Source organism: Bombus pascuorum, chromosome 5 (genome assembly GCF_905332965.1).
Source record: "Bombus pascuorum chromosome 5, iyBomPasc1.1, whole genome shotgun sequence".
Classification (NCBI taxonomy): domain Eukaryota; kingdom Metazoa; phylum Arthropoda; class Insecta; order Hymenoptera; family Apidae; genus Bombus; species Bombus pascuorum.
In genome coordinates this window covers 2,719,120-2,741,189 of record NC_083492.1, presented here as the reverse complement: position 1 = coordinate 2,741,189, position 22,070 = coordinate 2,719,120, and the positions used below count along the sequence as shown (strand labels likewise).

Sequence of the window (22,070 nt, the reverse complement as noted above, 5' to 3'; positions counted from 1 at the left end):
GAGAGAGAGAGAGAGAGAGAGAGAGAGCGTTGGATCCGTTGTGAGTTGCAAATTAATTATCGAGTTGTCTAAAGTATAGTACGTTATTGCGATTAGTTCATGTTAAATAACCATCGTTTCCTGTCTAATCAACATCTGTATCAATCCATTCTCTGTAAGTAAGCCATCGTTTAATTAATTATTAAGTAGTATATTTCCGATACTACATTAGAAATAATAATATTATAGGTAATTTAGTTTTTGCGTATAGTTAGATTTAGAGGATAAATCAAATCGTGTTGTTGTTTTGCCTCGGAGCATCAATTTCGTTAGGACTTGCATGATGTGTTAAGGTTACTGGATGTATGTGAATACAGAGGAACACGTGGATAAATTGTAAGATAGAAAATGTATATTTTAAAACTAAAGTGTAAATACAAAGTTCGGAATATAATTTGAGCTGGTCCAGATCCGCACGCTAGCAGCGTTACCCTATGACTGAAAAACCCTGAAGCCAACGTCGCCTGTCTACTGTTTATGGTTTGTCATCGACGCAGTCTTTCATCGATGACTTCAGTGTTTGAGAAAACTAAAGATCAGATGTAGAGTTTTCTTAGAAGTGGCGACCACTTTAACATTTATATTTATTAATTTGTTTAATTATTTGAAATATATTTGACAGGTTGCAACAATTTATTCGTTCATTGTTGTTATTATAATAAACTAGTTGTTATTCAGACTACCAATCCTCTACAATTCCTTTACGCGTATAATAAGATGAAACAAATCTTGTTGACGAATGGATGAAGAATCGGAGATCTAATCAATTTTAATACTTCCTTATCCGAGGAGGCGAAGAAGCGAGCTGAAATATTCATTGAAACGTGGGACAAAGTGGAACGTATTAATAACATCATCGAAACCCGAAGAATCACAAACATGTCACATAGACGAAGATTTATAAGGTCTCTAAGAAGCTTAAGGGGCTTTCCCTTTATGTACATATGTTAGCTGTTATCGGATCTTAGCGCTTCGTGTGTGACTTGCCGCTAAATCGCAGTTTTATTCGGTGTTTACGTTTTGCGCTTATTATTTTTTTTTCTCCCACATGACATACGATTGATAATTATCAAAGAAGCAAATTTGCGCTTACCTGTTCGGCTAGCCGGAGTAAATACAAAGTTAAATTGATGGAAGGAGTTTCACTGTAATACACGGTGTACCCCCATGCGCTTCCGCACCATTGACCTCCGGTCGCTGGTCGACCCTTTTCCCGAATGGTCATGTAACCATCCGGACATCCTTCCGACGTGAACGATAAAAATCGACCCACGGTGAACGTGTCGAACGTTAACTGTAATATCACGAATTTCCAGAGAATACTCGATAATTTTTGTCCTCGTTCATGCTTCTTATCTATATACGGTTCTTATCGTGGTACCGTATAAAGAATTAATTTTATACATAATTAACTTCGTATGTTAAAGAAACGTGGCAGCGAAACCATTAGGTCGCCGTAGAAGTTCAGAAGCTTGCAATCGGTTCTGTTATTCTCAATCTTTGTAAATGATTAACGCGAAAGCACGATGGATAGGTAAAAACGCATTTCAAAGATGCTTCGCAGAGTTAAATTGAAACGCTCGTTTCAAAGGTTCCAGGAGAGTCGCAGCATCGACTCGATATTCGATTTATTACGAAACAACGCGAAATCCGTGGACAAAAATAAAAAAAAGGAATTCCGCGTGTAAAGAAGCGAGGAACAAAGGTACAGGAAAGAAGAACAGCGAAGAAACGCGATTAAAGAGAACATACAGAGAAATAAAGAAACTTACAAAAACAATTTTCAAGAGACGATCTATTTTCGCTAAAACATCGACCACGCGCGCGCGTCCACGCGTCTATCTGTGTCCGTATATCCCTAGGAGAAAAAATTATTGTCCCCTACTACTGTCTGGCTCGTGACAGTCTCGTTCCACTCGCGCGACGAGTCACCGTTTATTTCCTACGGATTCAACGCTGGCTGCTCGTACGCTCGTTCGTCCGGACGCGCGCGCGCGTGCTCGCAACTCCTTTTCCTCCATCCCACCTGAACTAGATCTCCGAGATCAGAGCCGGCGGCAGTGAAATTGAGATGACACAAGAATGGCAGTCGATCTTCCCTCGGCCGGCGAACTTCCACCCTGTAGGTCCGGCCGACGTCGCCGTACAATGTTCTGTTGCACACTGTAACACCAGGTAGCAAAATAAAATGCGAGATCGATGACCGCTTCTTTCCTTCCCTCCTCTTTCCCCCGATTTCCTACTACGTCGCGAATCGCGAGATCGAGAATCAAACGGAGAAGCGAACATCGGGATTCTGATGTTTTACAGTCCGCGGTTTGCACGGCAGAAGGAAAAACATCGTTCATCGCGTAATGCAGTCCGCGTTTAGGTAACCAGACTTTGATCAACGAATCCTTGTTACCTTTCAGGTGGTACATTTACGAAATAGAACGAAGAATTAACGTCATCGCCGTTATAAATTATAAATTACGAAGGTTTCTAATTGTTACGACCAGATACGAGTTATTACATCGTACATTTCGTATTTCATGGGATCAATCTCGCGAAGTGATCGTTATAGCGCATCCTTTGAATGGAAAGGATTCAACGAGAACTTAAGAGCGATAGCGAAATGTATTTTTTAATCGATACGTTTCGAGATTGGTTGTATATTCTTGAAAACGACGTTTAATCATCGGCGTACTAGTAACCGCGTATCGAAGAGAAATAGGAATTTTAATTGAATTAAAATTGCTGAGGCGAAATGGCGGTCAGGAATCGAACGAAACTGGTCGGATAAAGGACTCACGGGTGCAATATTTCGGCTCGTCGGAGTTGTCGCCGCAGTCATTTTCGCCGTCGCAGTATTTGTCCTGGGCAACGCAGTTTCCGGTGCCACATAGGTACTCGGATGGCCTGCAAATGGAATGCAAATAAAACGTACAATATATCCTTTCGAATACGCCTCGATACGACAGATATATCGGTTTGGTTCAACGGCGAACACGCGTACGATTTAATGGCGGACCATCGCCGAATACGATCGACGCGATTTTGAATCACGATTTAATCCTATTTTCGTAAGCGCCACGAATGGAAAGCGTAACGGGGGAATAAGAGTAAGAAAATATCGATCTGCAACGCAAACATTTGTGGTTTCGAGCGATTTTAAATTTGCCTGCTAAAAAATACAAGATTTTTCATAAAACGTGACGCAGTTGGTATAAAGGGAAGTCCGTTCCAGTTGACCTTGTTTCAACGTTCCTGTATAATCACGTTTCTCTTCTGATATTAACTGCTCGTCTAATTTGAAACAGAAGAGAATGATCGACAGAAGTTTTCCGATAACGTAACCTGAGAATCAACGACGAAGAAACGACGGCCGATCGATTATACCTGCAAACATTTTCCAAATTTGTCGTTGGCGTAGTGGTCGCACCGGACGAGGTCTCGGACGACGTCAAAGCTGGATAAACCGGAAAACCAGGGTATCCAGAGTAATCTGAGGAGATTCCAGGGTGGTAACTAGCGGAGCCAGCCTCGATCGAGGCCGTGATCGCGGCTGCGATCAGCAGCAACCGCCGGCACATCAACATGCCCCCTCACCCTGAAAATATACAAAAGAAGAAAAAGGTAAGAACAAGGGAACGCTTGTCAAGATATATCGCGTATTTCGTATCTTTGGTAATTAAAAGACAAGTTTCTTTTCGGTTGAACTCTCTTCTTAAATTAAATAGATCTGGCAAATTAAACGTACTGTTTATGCGCGACGATTTTAATACCGAAACGCTTATTAAAATAGAAGACACGTAGTTTCGAACAAAGAGGCCAGAAACTCGGAGAGATAGCGGCCGGGATTATGCTAATTCCGTTCAACCGCTCGTATTTGTCTCTGAAATCTGGAATGTGTTCTTATTTCTCGGACAAATGGTCGGTTCCAGTTTATTTCGTTCCAAGTTCGTAATAATTTTTCCTTTCGTTTCCCCTTGGGCCGTGTCCGACCGTCATTGACGAAACAAGGGAAAAACAAGACGTTGCGGAGGAAAAGCATACCGCTAAACGTGGGTAAACGTCATAAAAAATAAGTATATCCGAGCGGGGAAACTGCGTAGTACGCGTGCCGCGAAAGCGTTCTGTTTATTAAGTCGCCGAATGGAATCTGGGCCAAACATGACCCAGGGACACGTACCGGGAACTGGAATATGGTAATTTGGCCTGGCTCGCTCGGCGAATATACGGCACAGCCTCGTACGAGTGTCACTGGAATTGCAAGCAACTTAAGCGTGCACGGTCAATTGAATACGAAAGAGTGGAGGATGACGGAGAAATAGGGTGAAAGCAGCACATTCGGAGGATCGAGCGATTTTTTAAATTGCCGTCGAATTATGAACGTCGTGCACCGTTTCTCCGGTCTACCACGAGCAACGAAGAAGGAAAAGCTAGCTCCAGACGATAACAGTATCTCGAAGTAGCATCGTTGCACGGTCGAGAATAATCTTCGGCAATTTACGATGAATTCTGGCAAACACCTCGGGCCAACGTCTTATGGCGATTTAAGACCAAACGAGACCAATGCTTCGCCCATTTTAATAAAATTTACAAACGAAAGCGCGAGGGAACGTTTGTTTCGCCGTTCAGCTCCGATACCCACGCTCAAAGAAGAAATAACCAGAAACAGATATAAAATATAAGAGTTAACAAAACCCATTAGTTACCCAATTACTCGACACGACGGATCAGATCCGCGGACTAAAAAGGCAATACCCCTTTGTTACGTCGCGCGAGATGGTCCCTCATGGTCTGGCCGCCAAGGCAGTGTAACATCGTTACACCGACCCGTGATAAACCCAAGGAACCACCATAAACCGAATCTTTTTAGCTTAATCTCTATTCACACAAGTATTTTCGGCTTATGGATGGTCCTCAAAACAGTCCTTACGTTTATCGCACGCTCTTACAAATTACGGAGAATGCGGACGTTCGTCTAGCGAAATAGCAGGTTTCTCCTATGAACAAGGACACCCACGAGCCATATCCGCAGCAGACTTTCTCCTCGTATTTTTATTTATTAACGTTGGCTATAACCAATGGGCATCGCGGATCGTTACCCTCGCTTTTCTACCGAAAAGTGTGAACATCGAATCCGCGTTCTTAGTTCAAAAAGGCACACCCACACCGAGCTTTCTTCTTTAATAGTACGAGACGGGTCTACTACTGTTCTTCCAATCTTCGTGTAGGTTAAGGGTCTTATCCTTAGAGCAGTCATCTACTGTTTTTTCCATCTCAGCGCAGTCATCTACTATCGCTACACATTTAGATCGGTCAAATCTATCGTTCTTTCAATCTCGACGTAGTCATCTACCGTTGCTGCAAACTTAAGCCTCGCTACGGTCTGCGCGACATTAACTTAATCTACTTCTTGCTTATACGAAGCAACTAGCAAGTAGACGATCATCAAATATATCTTCCGACACGGCGCAATAGTAAGTGTAATAAATTGTTGATAATATAAATCTTATAAAACTGTTGATTACAGTTTTATCACACAACAAACACCTCTATTATCCCACAAGAAATAAAGGGGTCGACTTGTTCGTGGTGTCGATCGTTATAATCGTAAGGAGAATTTACGACTCTCGTTGACGCGCTTCAACGCGATCGCGTCTCCCCGCGACTGGATGAAAAGACACCCTTGGATCGAAGCATTAGATTCAACTAGAATCAAACACGCTATAGACTTTTATAATCCAAGTTACAGTACCACGCCAAGAAAATTTACTTAAAATTCTCTATAAGAATTGATCGTAAGTAGTCTGCTAAATAAAAAACAAAAAGCTCCGATTGCTCGCCGAACCGGAAATCGAACATCCGAATGCTCTAAGAACGCTCTATACTTTGACGACGAACGCGAGCGAACGTTCCTGGGAAGATTACCCCTCGGAGACGCTCAATAATAACTCTCGGTCCGGTCTTCGTTCGGTCTCGAAACAACGATATCTGATGAAAACATCGTAGCTACCATTTGTTAACGAGAAGAAGACGTTTCTGTGGCGGCATTCGACGACGGAACTTTCCGACGGCTTCGCGACACACAGCGCTACACCATCAAAGTGTCACCCGCTTCAAAATCCATGGGTTGATATTTTTTTCTTTTTTTTTTATTTTATTTTGGTTTTTTACAATTTGTCCTTATGGACATTTGGTAAAGTGTTATATCTTATTGGTGAAAAAAATAAAATAAAAATAAATATAACATGTGGGTGGCTACCCCCAGCGGGGTGCCAGCTTCTTGCGATGTTTGTTGTGTTGCACGTTTCAGCTGCCAGCTGGTTCGGGTGTGTTTCTATTCCTACTTTGTATCTTGTTGAATGGGTTGATATGACAGAAATAAAGATGTGGCGGCACTAAGCGATGAAGTGTATCGTCGAAGAGAAGTGCCTAACGAGTTATCGATATCCCAACGGTCCTCTCGCCGAATGTTCGACAAGAAGGCGTGCGTGGCAACGGTCGCGGACGCCTAACGAACGCGTGCGTAGTGGGGACATCGAAGGGTGACGAAGGAAAAAGAAACGGATCCGATCGAAAGTCGAGTGTACGAGCTTCGGTCTTGGAAAGTCACGGCTGCAGTTCAGAAGCAAATTGTAGTTAGTGTAAACCAAGCGTTAAGAAATAAATTTTCTTTTTTATTTTTATTTTTTATTTTCATCCTCGATTTCTCCTTTTTTTATTTTACGTGACAGTACCACCGATATCCCTACGGTCCTTTCGCCGAATATTCGGAAGAATCGCATACGCGGCAACCGTCGCGGACGTCTAACAGACTCGTAAGGCAACACAGAATAGAATCCGCTTGGTTTTGAAGGAAAGATTCATTCCGTTTCGAACAGCAAAGTACGAAGGGTCTAGCGTAACAGCGAAGCTTGATTGTTGATCGTTTAATAAACTTTTTTGTTGAATATCGAGAGTATTTTTCTTGGGCACTTACGCGTTAAACCACCTCATTTCCAAGAATGCTGCATGAAACCATCCACTCGCCTCTGCGATTAATAGAATCAAACGAGCATTTTTGGAACGTTCGCGGTGCATTCTTCAAGCGTTTGACGTTGGATTTCCGCTTCGGCGAACAATCGCCAAACAGCGAACTTGCTCCATGCTCGTTTACGCGTTCGTTTAGATTCGCTTCGTTTAGACGCGCAATTATAAGCGTCGTTCTACGGTATCGAGTTTTGTACCGTCTCTCGAACGATGGAGCAGAAAAAGATGGCGACGAGCGCGATAGAAACAGGAAAACGACGGAGAACGAGCGTCTCAGAGCGGTTTTAAAATCAGTTTCGACCGTTATACCGCGACGAGGACTCGGCGATCCGGTAATCCGACAGAACGACGCGACGTTCCAGGAACGGTCGGACCTGGGTTAAATTGCCCGCACCGGCTTCGAAATTGGGTCGGTGCACGAGAAAATCGACTGCAGATTGAGAGGACCTCTTCGCGGTGGATCAACCGTCTCTCCTCCTCTTCTCTTCTTGATTTGTCCTTCCTCCTCCTCCTCCTTCTCCTCCTACTTCTTCCCTCTATCCACGGTCGTTTTCATCGATGCGAAATTGGGGCCGGTGAATCGTCGGCCAAGAATAGGCAGGCTGGATCGTCGATCGACGATTCCAGCTTTCACAGAGCCTGATGGTTGCGCCGGTACTTAGAAACGCGGCCGAGGAAGAAACGATTTTGCGTAACAACCGAACTCCGGCCGCTCGCGCTCCAATTCGACTGTATTGCAGCGGCCTTCCACGCAAATTGGCCGCGTATTTTGGCCTTTTTCGTCCACCCGATACGATGATCGTGCCAGCGATGTCCGTAATTGTACCTGCCGGTGAAATTCTTTCCACAAGGAAACGGCACTTTTCCATTATCTTCGTCTAACTTTTCCCATCCGCTCCTCGTCCTTATCTCCTTGTTATCGATTCCAAGATCGGATTACGCCTTTATGCACGATTACTTTACAATAAATAAATTCTAATCTGTATATTTAATCAATTGTCGATATATTTGTGGCGGCACTAGGCGACGATGTGTATCGCCGAAGCAAAGTGCCCAATGAGCCATCGATATCCCAATGGTCACACGCTCAAGAACACCACTCGCTCAGAAACAGTAATAGGATAGGCTGGACATCCTGCGTACCACAGCCATCCAAACGATAACCAAATAGTAACGGAATAGGCGCTTCTGAGATACACCAGACAACAATCCCTCCAGAGGGACTAAAACCTCGGTATAAAAACCATCCAAAATAAGCGCTCGTCCCAGTCTGTTAAAACATTTTAACCCAGTCTCTTGCAACGCTTTGAATCGTTCCGTTGTAACACTTTGAACCGTCGCTCTGTTGGATTTGCATAATAAATTCTATTATCATATACAGAGTTCAATTTCTTCACCTTATTCGTGAAACGTTCGAACTGCGACGCGAGGAGATTGTCACGTAAAATTAACGATGAAAAAAGGAGTAGCTGAGCAATAACTTAACTCGACTGTGCTTTTATAATTTTGTAGGCTTTCATTCACGAAAATGATTAACACGTTCGTCGCCACGTCGCACAAATCTATGCGACGGGTATACTTCCGCGGGGGCCTCGTCGCCAAAGTATGGTGACGCTCTTCTTGCTCAAGTTAATTAAATATACGATATTATATATAGGATATACGACATAAAAATATTAAAAACACGTCATACCATACTTTTTATTAATTTATATCCTGTATAATATATTACATTATTCTATATCGCATGGTATTCGTTAAAACATTTCAAACACATTTGGACTGATTTTGGGCATTTCGAACAACAGATATAGACTCCGTCGTCGCTACTCTCCTCGCTTTCAAATATATTTTCACGCTGTTTACCGAACATTTTGAGGATGACAAAATCACCGATGTACGTCTCACAAGTATGCTTCTCGACTAAACGAAAGATCCGAGATATCTGCCACGAGATCCCTCGGAATACTCCAGCTGGAAAGCTTGTCGCTTTCTCCATTTCAGAAATAAATAATCTTTTCTTTACAACGAATCGAAGGCGATAAACGATGAATTCCTGCTCGTCGCTCTATTTACGTTCTGCGTACCGGCGGTCGGATTTGGGCCCCGCAGGAAACTTGGCTGCATCACGCTGGCCGACGAACGTGTTAAGTATAATATTAAAATGAAGTAGCGAAGTTAAAATATCGGTAAAATAGTCTCGTGGTCGAATGCTGGCAGCTTTTATATGATGCGTTTGTCGGTGTCGAGGGGCAAGGGGAGGATCCTCATTGCCCTACGTAATGGGGAAAATGTAATGTTGGGCCATGTGCAAAGGTCAGGTCAAAGCCTAATGGATTTGAGTATAGTCGTTGTCACAAGATCACCGGCGATCTATCGATTTTGTGATTTCTTGTGTCTCCGGCGTGACAAACGTGTGGATAATGGGGATATTGAGGGGCGACAAAAAGACAAGAATCGAATCCGATCGACGATTAAGTTTGAACCAGGAAGCGAAAAGTCGAGTTGTAACCGCGCAGCGAGATTGACTAGCGAAACCAAGAACGTGTCACGTCAAATCACAAGTCGCAACGCAGATTATAAAAAAGACAAGAAGGTTGAGCCGAAACACGACTATTGACTTTCTTCTTTTATTGCACTTTACTATGCACTTAATAATCACAATTGAGTATACACTGAATTGGCACGTGTAAATTACACTACTTTACTCTAACAAATTAAGTAGGCGACTGATCCAAGGGTAGAAACGCGGTAAAAATACATTGACTGTTCGAAAGCTGGAAAATCAGTAAAGTTTAGCGACGATGTTGTGGCGGAGGAAAGCTAGCGATGGGTGGGTCTAAGGGCACGAAAAGAGCTGATTTGTTAAGGACAAGTTTTCATTAGGAGAGCGAGGGAAATAGACTTCGCTGTCAATTGGCTGATTTTCTAGGTTGCTGGGCGAGGAAGGCTGCTAACCTCCCTTGAGAGAAGGTTGCTAATGGAAGATACCGAACGTGAGAAGACTAACTTTCCCGTATCTTCTCGTAGTAGGCAAAAATATAAAGAACGCTTGAAATAAAAGAAGCTTGTTCTATGAAAATGCCAAGATTTATGGTGTGTCCTTAAGAATATCGAGGGTTCTTGCCCTCGGCGTGCGGTCTGGTCTCTGACGTGGTTGACGTTACAAACGATACGCGACGCGATCAAAAGAAGACACTTGTTAATAAATATATCGTTGACCTAAGCACCGAGCGACTATTTAACGCACTACAATGTCACCTCATATTTCTGAACCAACTATGGGGAACAGCGAGTAATTCCGACATGGAAATTCTCCAACGATTCCAATCGAAAATTTTAAGATCCCTAACAGATGCACCTTGGTACGTCACCAACGAAACGATACATCACGATCTCGAGATACCCACGGTCAAAGAAGAAATATCAAAATTCACCAAAACCCTCTAATTACTCAACTACTCGACACGTCGGAATAGATCCACAGGCTAAAAAGACATTACACTTTAGACCCAAGCGCTGGATTCAAGTAGAATCGAACATATTATAAACACTTGTTAATCGTGTCATAGTACCACGTCGGATAAATTTACTTAAAATTCTCTAACGAGAATTGATTGTAAAATAAACGCAAATAAAAAAGAAAAAAGATATTTCTGAGAATTCTTGAAAATTGAAATTGTTCGATGTACTTCTCGAGTGTCCTACCGTATTTCGATGTGGCTCGACAAAAGACAAAGTTAAGATTCAAGCGAAATGACCATCATTAACGTATCTTCTCTCGGAACATCGTGTACACAAGTTCCAAGAAAGCCGTAGCATTATTTCTGGCAACTACGCGCGCCGATAAAAGCTCGTTAATGTCGGACGATTGCGCATCGAAAATTCTTAGCCGGAGACGGAGGCTTGGAAACTTGCTATTCCGTGTGTTCCATTAACATTTGCCATCTCGGTTACCCTTTAATCTCGCCAAAAATAGGGGCACCGGAATCGTTCCAGGTTCACCTTCGGCCGCTTGGCAAGCGGCGCTTCTTTCCGCGTTATTGATCACACGGCGGCCTTTTTACAATCAATTGCTGTTCCCTCGTGGTCGATCGATGCGAATGCCGGTTCGCAAAAACTGTCTGGAGCCCGAACAGCTCCGACAGCGGAGGGTGTACTGGGTTAAAATTCAATAAAACCGGTGGATCGTCCTCCATCGGGGCGCTGCTCATAAATTTCCGTGAAGAAGCTACAACCTGTTGCTTAATTATAGCTTCTCACGCGGCCGCGACCGAGCCTCTCTCTCTCTCTTCTTTCTGTCTCGATTGGTATGCACGCCTCGAAAATCGATGACTTCTCCCGCTGTACTGGCCTCGATACCGGGACTAAAGAGTTTCGCGACCGCTTTCATTCGTTTCACCCTTCTGGTCAGCCGTTTCGCGGCTCGAAAATCTACCGACAGTTGCCTCCATTCAGGCCGAAACCGATACCGATCGATGGTTGCCGCCATTCAATTCAAATATTCGACAATGTCTATCCATATTCCGTTGCGTCATTTTGTCCGACGTCTATAGACCCTATGACTCGTTATAGCCTTCTGTTCATTGAATAGCCGGTTTCGATTCGGCCAGGGAACAGTGCCAGAAAAAGTGAAGATTTCCAGGAATAAGTGATACCAATGAGAGTGAGAGAGAGAGAGAGAGAGAGAGAGAGAGAGGGTGAGAGGGAAAAGAAGAAGAAGGGGAGGAGACGTAGGAAAGTTAGTTTCCACGTGAGAGATTTCGTAACGAGGCTTGCCTGCAACCGTAGCTCGTGCACAGCAATAACGTGATATTAAAAATTACTGGTAATAAATAAGGCGGAAATTGCTGTGCGGAAGATGGAGGATTTTCAAGATGTATTACGCTGCTACTCGGACTTTGTAGTGGCTTAAGGCGAAGCATCTAGGAAAAATACAGAGAATGATTAATACGTTTGGTTACACGGCTGAGTTTCGTACAAACGATGTCACTCGTTAAATTTCGCCGATCGTAAGCAACGTCCTACGATATTAGAAGAACCGTGTTCGTTTGGAGTAGCGCGATTGTTAGAATTTAATCTTGAAGTTAAGATTAATAATCTTTGGAAGACACGATGTCTGTGTTGAAATAATATTCAGTCATGTTTATTAAACAGAACTACAGAACCTCATGTATATAATTAACAACGTATACAAGAATCGTTGATCGTTGGTCAGTTACTCTCAGACTAGACTTAGGTAGTGACCCATGATCCCTTAAATACTTTTGAACTCCACTCTTCTGTTCCTGTTCAAATGTCTCTGTGTTCTTTCGCGAATAGGCTGAAGAACTTGAACTTCGTATACGATAATGGAATGTATTCTATAAACCCAACAGAATGACGGTTCAAAGTCTTACAACAGAATAACGTGTCGGGCGCTAGTTTAGGAGGGTTTTTATATCGAACCCCCCTTTGGAGGGGTTATCGTCGGGGTGTATGAGAGGCGGCTTTTTCGTTATTGTTTCGATAGCTGTGGTATGTGGCAGCATGTTTAGTCTACCTGGTTACCGAGCGGGTAGCCTTCTTGAGCGTGTGACAACGACGTAGGTACGAGTTTGATTAAAAAATGTTGAAGCGATCGCCACTTCTAAGAAAACTCTACATCTGGTCTTCGGTTTTCTCAAGCGCTAAGGTCATCGATAGCGCATAGACAAAAGAATGCGTCGATGATAGACCATAAGCGGTACACGTGCGACGTTGGTTTCGGGGTTCTTTTAGTCTTAGCGTGAGGATCTGGACCAGCTTACATTGTATTCCACACTTTGTACTTTAATATTCACAATATATATATACTTACAATACCTTACAATTTACCCACGCGTTTCTTTAATTCCACATACACCGAATAACCCTAAGAAAAAAAAAAGTTAGCACGTTATGCCACGTATTGCGAGAACGTTGCCAGGGCTAAGGGTTGCAAGGTAAACGAACGATGGAGATTTTTTTTATCGGAACGAAGCACCGTCTATAGAGTCCTGTGTTCCTAGGATCCGACCATACATCCCTCGGGTGTTACGAGACAGATGCAACGTGCCTACGTATTGGTGAAATAGGAAAACTGCGCATATGTGGTGGAACAAAGTTGGACGTTGGCAGGGAAAAGTGCCAGGAGGTAGTGAAAAGGGAAGGAAATAAGTGTTGTACGCGATGGTGCGGCTTGTCGTTGCCAAAAATCAAACTTTCCGGACCGTGCTAACCTTACCCGACACACGTAGGTCCTCGGTTATAAATAAAACGTAGGAACTGTGTATTTTGTAATATTATATTCGACGGAGGTCGCTTTTCAATTGTGCATTAGTCGTTAACGAAACGGAATATCCCCTGCCGCTACGGTTGATTAATATTTGCCCGAAAGCCCGGTCGTTTTGTGCAGTAAAAGCGAGCTATTTAATTACATCCTATGGTTGGGTCATTAAATAAATAAAACGCTGCCAGCAGGCGGAACGAGATAAAATTTTCATGCTGCTATCGCGAACGAGATCAGAGGCAGATCAAATTTTCAATGGATCTTTGACGCTATCTATTTTTATTATTATCTTTGCTAGATAATTTGTCGGACGAGATATAGAATAAATCTATCAGCTTCGTAAATCTCGAACATAGATGCCGATCTTAAAATTCATTTTCGTTTCGACGCAAAACTCGCAAAAGATTAAAGTCCTTCGATCTTTATATTTTTGATTTTCAACCACCGTGGTGGTGGTATCTTTTCGTCGAATTCCTATGATTCCGGATTTAACGAAACTGTATTACGCTAGCGAATTAGCATTTGGAAATCCCTCTTAACACCATCTAGCCACCCGTTTCCCATCCCTCTATTATTTCGTAGTCTAAAGTCTTCTAGCTCCTTAATTAGTCTTGGTAATCTCACAGCGTCCTAGCCCGCAATTACACCGAGCTGCTCATTAAATTTAATTCTCACGGTTGAAATAAATTTCCTTTATTTACCAGGCAGCTCGTTTGTCATCGATTCTTTGGCCGATTGATCGAGCGGAAGTACAGGCAATCTCGCTAGATCAAACACAGCCATCTTGCCTTTCCTGTGGCGAGAGCTGAGTAAGTAAACCGTGCTTGGCGCGACCTGACATCATCAGGATTTTATCTGCTCGGTAATTTCTTTCCATCGATTCCGCGGTGACGCAGGCAAAAAGTCAATTTATTCAAGACCCGCGTGTACCGTGGCGCTGATAAATCTTCCTTTTCCGAACCATAGCCCTCGTTTTCTGACCACAACGTGTTGCGTCATCCCACGTACGACCGATTCTCCTGTCGCGCATTGTATTCTCCGTCGTACGTTTCCATTTTTACTCGTCAAAAGCATCCCTCGCCTCGGATTCCTCTCTGTGTCACCGTCAGTCAGCGACGATATGGCAAAAAGATGTAACGTAACCGAGAAACAAGGAAGCCGGTAAATCCAATTTTCGTCCAAAGGTCAGGCCAGAAATTCCACCTTACAGTTAGGTAGAATTTCGTCCCCTCTTATTAATCTCGTTGTCCAAGTTCCGTGGCGGAGATGTGCCGATAATCCGATAGCGATCGCGCGACATCGAGTTACGTCGTTGAAATTGAAAAATGCCTAAGCTGATCGGGATTTTGAAATTCCAAGAATTCCAGCCTTGTCCGTCTTTACCGTCGTCGTTCTTCAGCCTATCTCAATTATATTCCTATGGTATCGAAGCTGGTCAGTCGTACGTAACGCCTGTTAACCAGCCGACAAATTCAGTTTGCCGCTTCTGGTTGGCGATTCCCCCGAGCTTTCACGATCTTGCGAACGAAACGTCGCCTCTCGTCATCCTCCTATCGTGCATCGAAGCATTTAAACGAAAGTATCTGTATCGGAGAATGAAGGGGCATAGCATAAAATCGATGTGCCGACACATTCATCAGCGGCGATTTTCGGCCAAGTTTCGACCCTCTTTTCAATCCCCTGTTTCCCCGCAATTTATACCAGTCCGCGTAAACATATCGCGATCATACCGACAAAACAAACACATGTATTACCAGGCTTGTCTATCAGAAGCTGGATAAGAGCGGTTGGCGCGACCTAGCATCATCAGGATCTTATCTGTCGCTGGTAATCTCGCTCCATCGGTCCCGTATCCCGGTTCCATACACGCGTCATACATCACCGTGGCACGTTGCGCTATATAGCTAAGCCCTGACGTTTAGCTTTTTGCGAGAGCGTCAGCGAGAACACACGTAGTACGTGCGGCGCCATGTTTCGATCCACGGCCAGGAGTCCCCGTTATATATCTCTTCCTTCTCCTTCCTCCATCTTCTCTTCCTTTTTTCCATTCCTTTTTGTCTATTCCTCTCTATTCTCTATTTTTCCCACTCTTCTTTCCGTCCAGGTACCTCGTCGAATTCACAGGCCTCGTCCTCTCGTGCGGAAAAGGCAGTCGAGCCAGGGAACAGCACGTGAACGAAGAATACCACGCGATTGTTAGGCGTCCCCGATTAATCTACGACTTCTTTTCCTCCTGCTCCTCCTCCTCCTCCTCCTTCTCTTCTCCTTCTACCACTCTGTTCTGCTCTCGTCCTCTATGTCGGTGTAATGGTGCTCGTCTCTCCTTATGATTGCGACGACACAAAGACACAGCTCCACTCGTGTAGACGGCCAAGATAGATATAGTTAAGTGGGTGAACGTGGGTGTCATCGACAGCAGCCGACTATAGCCTGGTTCTTTTTCTTCTCTCCTACCGTAGACGCTAATCAAAGTACCACTACGAGTATACGGCTTCGGAGAAATATACGGAGAATAGCGGATTGATTGGCCGAGGAGGCGCGTCGATTGTGTCGGGCAAACGATAAAGCTACGCACACGGAAACGGAAGATCGATGCGTGGAATTTTATCTGGCAATTTTTAACCTGTCGTTAGAAGCGCGTTTTGCTGGCGGGGCAAAACTCTGGCAAATTTCCCGTACACCGACGTACGTGGCTACGGTTTGCGGCGGGACAAAGAAAAAGAAGAAAGGAAAGGAACGGAGGGACACACCGGCAGGAACATTTTAATCAGCATGGGAACAGTTTGCAGCCTCCAAGTTTTGCACGCCGGATGACGTGTACGTTACTCCTCCATTTTTTTTCTTTCTGAAAATTTTCTAGCAAAGCTTGACAAATTGAGGAACGCCGAGAGTCACCGGTACAAAGGTAAAAATTTATGTTCAGTGTGTATATATTTCGGCGCACGCGCGCACAAAAAACGGATCGTGGTAGGTGGGGAAACGAGGAGGGGGAGAAAAAAAAAGAAGAAATGTTAATCATGGTCTATTTCTATGGCGAATGAAAACTGACGTTAAAAAGTGACGTATAAAAACAGCAGTTATTCCCTGCTCGGCCAGAATAAATTAATTACAAACGGAATGGACGGGTTTCTGCTTAATTGCTCGTTCTTGTACAATTTTTTCTTTTTTTTTTTCTTTTTTTTTCGCATTTCCTTCGGCCAACACTGGTCAAGCCGAATACTCCTGCCAAATGAAAGAATCAACCGTGAAATGGCTACTTCCGTTAGGACAGAAATGGTCTCCGCAGGATTTCCGACGTTTTTGTACCGGCCACCGCACGAAACAAACAATAAAATTTATTTACAGACGTTTCAACCTCTGTGACCTCGTTCTACGTGCGTTAAAATTGGAACACAGGATATTTTCGATGGCAGTGCCGCTATTAAATTTCGTCATTTTATGTAGACCCTCGACCAAGCTCGACAGAGCCGTAATGCACTAGTCACGGCAGCAGGATTAATACGCGAATCGTGCATTTATTCGACGGAACTGTTTGTTTATCAGGAAGTTGACTGGGACCCTGTCGGAGTTTACAACCGTCCCTGTCGCTCTTCAAATAAACCTCTCTCGAAAAATCGATGCGCAATCACGGAACACCACTGACGAAATTTCGCTAGTACATCAACGAACGCGTTATTCTATCGCGACTATCGTGCCAAACGCGTTTCTAATATTTATCGCTAAGTTATTCGAACGATCGTGTCAAGATTCCGGATAAATTGAGCGAAAACCTCGTCTAAGATATTTTGCGCACATTCTGAGTAAAACACTTTCGCTTCGGGCGCCTCTTATAGGCCGCACCCGCGGGATGACCTGTGACGACTTCTGGATCCGGCACCCAGATGTTCAGATGTATGTGAATACAAAGGAACGCGTGGATAAATTGTAAGGTAGAAAATATTTTAAATACCGAAGTGTAAATACAAATCAGAATATAATTTGAGCTGGTGCAGATCCGCAAGCTAGCAGCGCTACCCTATGACTGAAAACCCTGAAGCCAACGTTGCTTGTGTACCGTTTATGGTCTGCCTTCGACTAGAAAACACGAAGCTGGCTCCCCGCTGAGGGTAGCCACCCACATGCTATATTTATTTTATTTTATTTACCAATGAGATATAACACTTTACCAAATGTCCTTCAGGACAAATTGTAAAAAACGAAATAAAATAAAAAAAAAAATCTTCTAAGAAAACTCTACGTCTGGTCTTTAGTTTTCTCAAGCACTGAAGCCATCGACAGCGCATAGACGAAAGACTGCGTCCAAGGCAAACCATAAACGGTACACATGCAATGTTGGCTTCAGGCTTTTTCAGTCATAGGATAACGCTGCTAGTGTGACGCCACCCAAAATCCAGACATTTGAGAACATCGGACATGTCATGCGATAGCGATAAGAAAAGACAATAAGATATGTGAATCATAATTAGTAGATAAAAACCCCAGTCCTTTAGTCAGTAAGTCAGTCTGTACTCTGCAGTTAATAAAGCATACGAATGGGATATTGCTCATTTGCCTTTTTATAACACGTGCGGATCTGGACCAGCTTATATTGTATTCCAAACTTTGTACTTACACTTTAAGATTCAAAATATATATATTTTCTACCTTACAATTTTTCCACGCGTTCTTTGTATTCACATACATCCAATAACCCTAACAACAGGTTTCTATTCTGTTGAGGTATGTGAACAAAGGAACGCGGGGATAAATTGTAAGGTAGAACATATATATTTTAAATACCGAAGTGTAAATACAAATAGGAATATAATTGATCTGATCCAGATCAGCACGCTAGCAGCGTTACCCTATGACTGAAAACCCTGAAGTCAACGTTGCCTGTTTATGGTCTGCCTTCGACCCAGACTTTTATCTATATACTGTCGATGGCTTCGGTGCTTGAGAAAACTAAAGACCAGACGTAGAGTTTTCTTAGAAGCGATGACCACTTTAACACATTCAATTTAGAAAAACGTACGAATAAAGATTATTCTTTTTTACAGAAGGTCTGGTTCAACGCTGAAAGATTAAAGCGAAAATCTACACCTCCGCGTCCTTTACGTTTCGTTCAATTCGTTCGTTTCAATATGCTTTGTTGCCTAAAGACCTAGAACATCCATGTACTTCTCTCGTCTCGTAACCCAGAAAACTGGTGCGCCTGGTGAATGCAGAGGCAAAGTGTTCTTAGGGAAAAGGGAAATTAACCAATCCAAGAGGGTCCGTCTCCGTGCAAGATATTATGTCGGCTACAAAGAGGTTGACAAAGCGAGACCGTTGGCGGATGAAAAATTTCTAGACCATCCCTCGTAATCAAGGACACGACTAATGGACTCAGCTGGCTATGTCGCGCGTACCGCCAGATAGAATGCATAGTGGACGCGTGCCTTCGGGCTACGCATCTCTTTCACACAACCAAAGTCAATAGTTGTCGTTATTTCGCAGCAAGGGGAGCACGTAAGTTCAGCCAACTGCTCGTGAATATCGCGATCCGAATCGGCGAGTACCGCGGATCGATACTTATTTTGGGTTCCGCTGGCGCGAATAATTGAAACGGAAGCGGTGGATGACCTGCCGTTAAGCGGAGATCGTTGCCCGATTATTTCAAATCTCCGTTTATTTTAGGAACGATCGCTAATATGACAGAACCGAGAGGAAGGAGAAGAAGAAGAAGAGGAAGCGACAGGCTGGAAATAGAAAAGCAATAACAAATTAAAGCCATAGGGGACAGTTAAAAAGGACGTTGAATTTCACGTGGGATCAGAAAATTTCGAAAAATTAGACCAGAGAGAATTTCGATCGCTTCGAATATACTGTCCGAATTGAAGGATGTTTGAGAATCTTGAAAAAATCTTGAAACATTGGTGGCCCTTAAGCGCCTTGAGAACGGCTGAAATATGCAGCAGGTGAGCTCAGACAAGAGAGACGAGGAAGCGTAGAAAGAGATGGGTTGATAAGAGATTTAGAAGGGGCGGAATAAGAGGTGAAAAAGAAGGAGAACGTTAGAAGAAGGCGAGCAGGCAGCAGTTGATTAACTTTTCATTCGGCGTTATTGCTTTGGAAACAGTCGTACGATTCACGCGCGTAAGTGGCTTTCGAAAAATTGCGTTCCAAACATCGTTGGATCGATACGCGGCCAAATTCGGCCGCTTGATTTATCGTTAACGATATTATATTTTGAACTTGCGCGTTTTGTATCTTTTCGCTTGGTCCGCCGCGCGCATTTTACGACGCGAATATTTTACTCGCCGTGGAGAACGCAACGTTTGCGTGTCTCGTACGACTACATTTATTTTTACATTCTGCTAATTTCCAGGATTATTCTATTACCTATAAACATTTTCACGCTGCACTGAAAATTATCCGGAAAAAATGTCGCTCTTTTATAGGTACGCGAGAAACTATCGCGGATCGGGATTTTCATTTCGCCGTGTAACGCTCGTACGAGAAAAACCACGACGAAACGTACAGAGACGGATAACTCGACGCTTTGGCGCACGCGTGTCAACCTGCATATCACCGGCTCTGATTTATGGAACATTTGAAATCTGATTTTCAAGATTGCTGAAACACAGATTACGGAATGCTCGGCCGAATTAAACGTGCCACTCTCCACTCACGGTTTTTATTTCGCCATGGTGTAAAAAGATATAGAGTTTTGCAACGACGAAAAGAAGAAGAAAGAGGCAAGGAAAGAAACAAAGAGACAGAGAGAGAGAAAGAGAAAGAACGACGTGTATCTTCCTGGATGAATACGAGCGAGAGAATTCAGAAACGCGAAATAATCCCCTGTTTTATGTATCCGACAGAATAGCCGTGTGCGCATGCACGCAGATACGTGGTACATGGCTGGCGAAGTTAACCAAGAGCTTGTAGGCGAACAAAAGCCTGTTGTTATCCGGCAGAGGGCAACCGTTCGATCCGGCTAGCAACATCAAATTTCTGTTTGCGAAAATCTGTAGCCATTTAACCATCGAATCCTACCGCCATATTATCCACCTCGTATAAATACGAATCGAAAGGCGAGCCGGCAAACCGAGTACAATCGCGTATAAAGAATAACGAAATGATTAATTCGTCGCGAAGCAGATTCTTCGAACGAATCCGCTTACCTATGGTTGGCCGGTGATACGGAAGAATCGACGAGCATGGTAACTGGGTATCAGGTGGCAGGTGACGCTTGGAATCATTTTTAAGCGGTCTAATTCTTTCGCGTTTTTCTTTTCCAGCGAACAATGATTTATCGCGTCGTAAATTTTTCAAGAGGATTCCATACAAAGAGAAGTTCACGAGAGAGTGAGAGAGAGTAGAATAAAAGGGAAGAAGGATAGCGCGGAGATATAGAAAGAAAAATAGAAACTGAAACGAGAATAGGAGCGAACCGGCAATGGGAAGCGAGAGGGTGGTAACATACAACGACGAGAGATGTGGAGCAGAAAATGAAGGACGTCGAAGTGAGAATAAAAAAAAAAAAAGAATACAACGCGTATCTAGATAAATAGGTAGATAAATGTAAATGGACGGATAGATAAATAGATAGACGGCCAGATGAACCTTTTATTCCGGGAACTGATATTAAAGGTGTGTAGAAATAGAAACAAAAAGAAAAAAAAAAAAACAAGCGAGAAAGGGGGCGAGGCGGAGAATAGAAGCGAGAGAATGAGGAAGAAATTGTCGAGAGCAGTACTGCTAATATCCTGGGGGCGGTCGTGGGATAGCGTGCACCTGCGCGTATGACAGATACGCCCCTGGCATAAAGGCGACATTTAGGTCACCGGCTTTTACCGCGGCAGGCTGCACATGTAGACAGGCCTTACTAGCGATCGTTCTCGCTACTAGCATCAACGATGCCCTTTCTTGCAAAAAAAATATTCCATCTACCCTTTTCGAGACCATTTAGAACGATTACTCCGTTATTAAGAGAATCGATCTTTCTTTAAGATTACAATACAGATGCCACTGTTTTATTTTCATAATTACTTTTTTCATAAAAGATGTAACTTGGAAAACACGAAGTTGGCACCCCACTGGGGGTAGCCACTCGCATGCTATATTTATTTTTATTTTATTTTTGTTTTATTACCAATGAGATATAACGCTTTACCAAATGTCCTTCAGGACAAATTGTAAAAACCAAAATAAACTATAAAAAAAAACAATTACTTTTTCTCTCTCTTTTTTTTGTTTTTTATTTCTTCTTCGACTTGGTTCTTTTTTCTTTGTGTAATTCGTTAACCGTGGATCGAACGTGGAAAGAAATAGCAGGACTTTTAAACTTTCTTTCACGGCTATCTTTTACTATATGACATAAACAATATATTTGTCGTTGCACGCGCAACACAATTCATTTTGATCGTATCGTTTTTATGATCGACATAGTTAGACAGTTACAGTGGCATGTTAGTCCCGTTACCTAAAGGGAACAATGCCATCGAATGCAAATAGCAAGAAATTATAACGTCAATCGATTATATCTAGCTCTAATATATTTAGTCGGACCGTATGACGTTTATGTGCCCGTAATGCAGAGCACTTTAAGCACAGCGAATGTGGACAGAAAACTCTGGCTCTCTCTCTCTGCCTCTCTCTCATCGAAATATAGGTTGGCCATTATATGTATATATTTATCCATTCGATACCGTAGGCCAATTATCGAGCACTTTGCTATGGAATAAATTACAGAAGGATAAAT

At 43.2% G+C, this 22,070-nt stretch overlaps 1 protein-coding gene across 1 annotated transcript in view; it reads right to left on the bottom strand.

Moving 5' to 3' along the window:
- LOC132907410 (uncharacterized) overlaps positions 1-22,070 on the bottom strand; it is a 51,185-nt gene that overhangs the window by 6,000 nt on the left and 23,115 nt on the right. The window contains exons 2-5 of the mRNA XM_060960494.1: positions 3,418-3,628; positions 2,831-2,937; positions 2,066-2,202; positions 1,133-1,333 (exon numbers count right to left, since the gene is read on the bottom strand). Of these exons, the coding sequence (XP_060816477.1) occupies positions 1,133-1,333; positions 2,066-2,202; positions 2,831-2,937; positions 3,418-3,617 (645 nt within the window). The 5' untranslated portion in view covers positions 3,618-3,628. The remainder of the gene's footprint in view (positions 1-1,132; positions 1,334-2,065; positions 2,203-2,830; positions 2,938-3,417; positions 3,629-22,070) is intronic.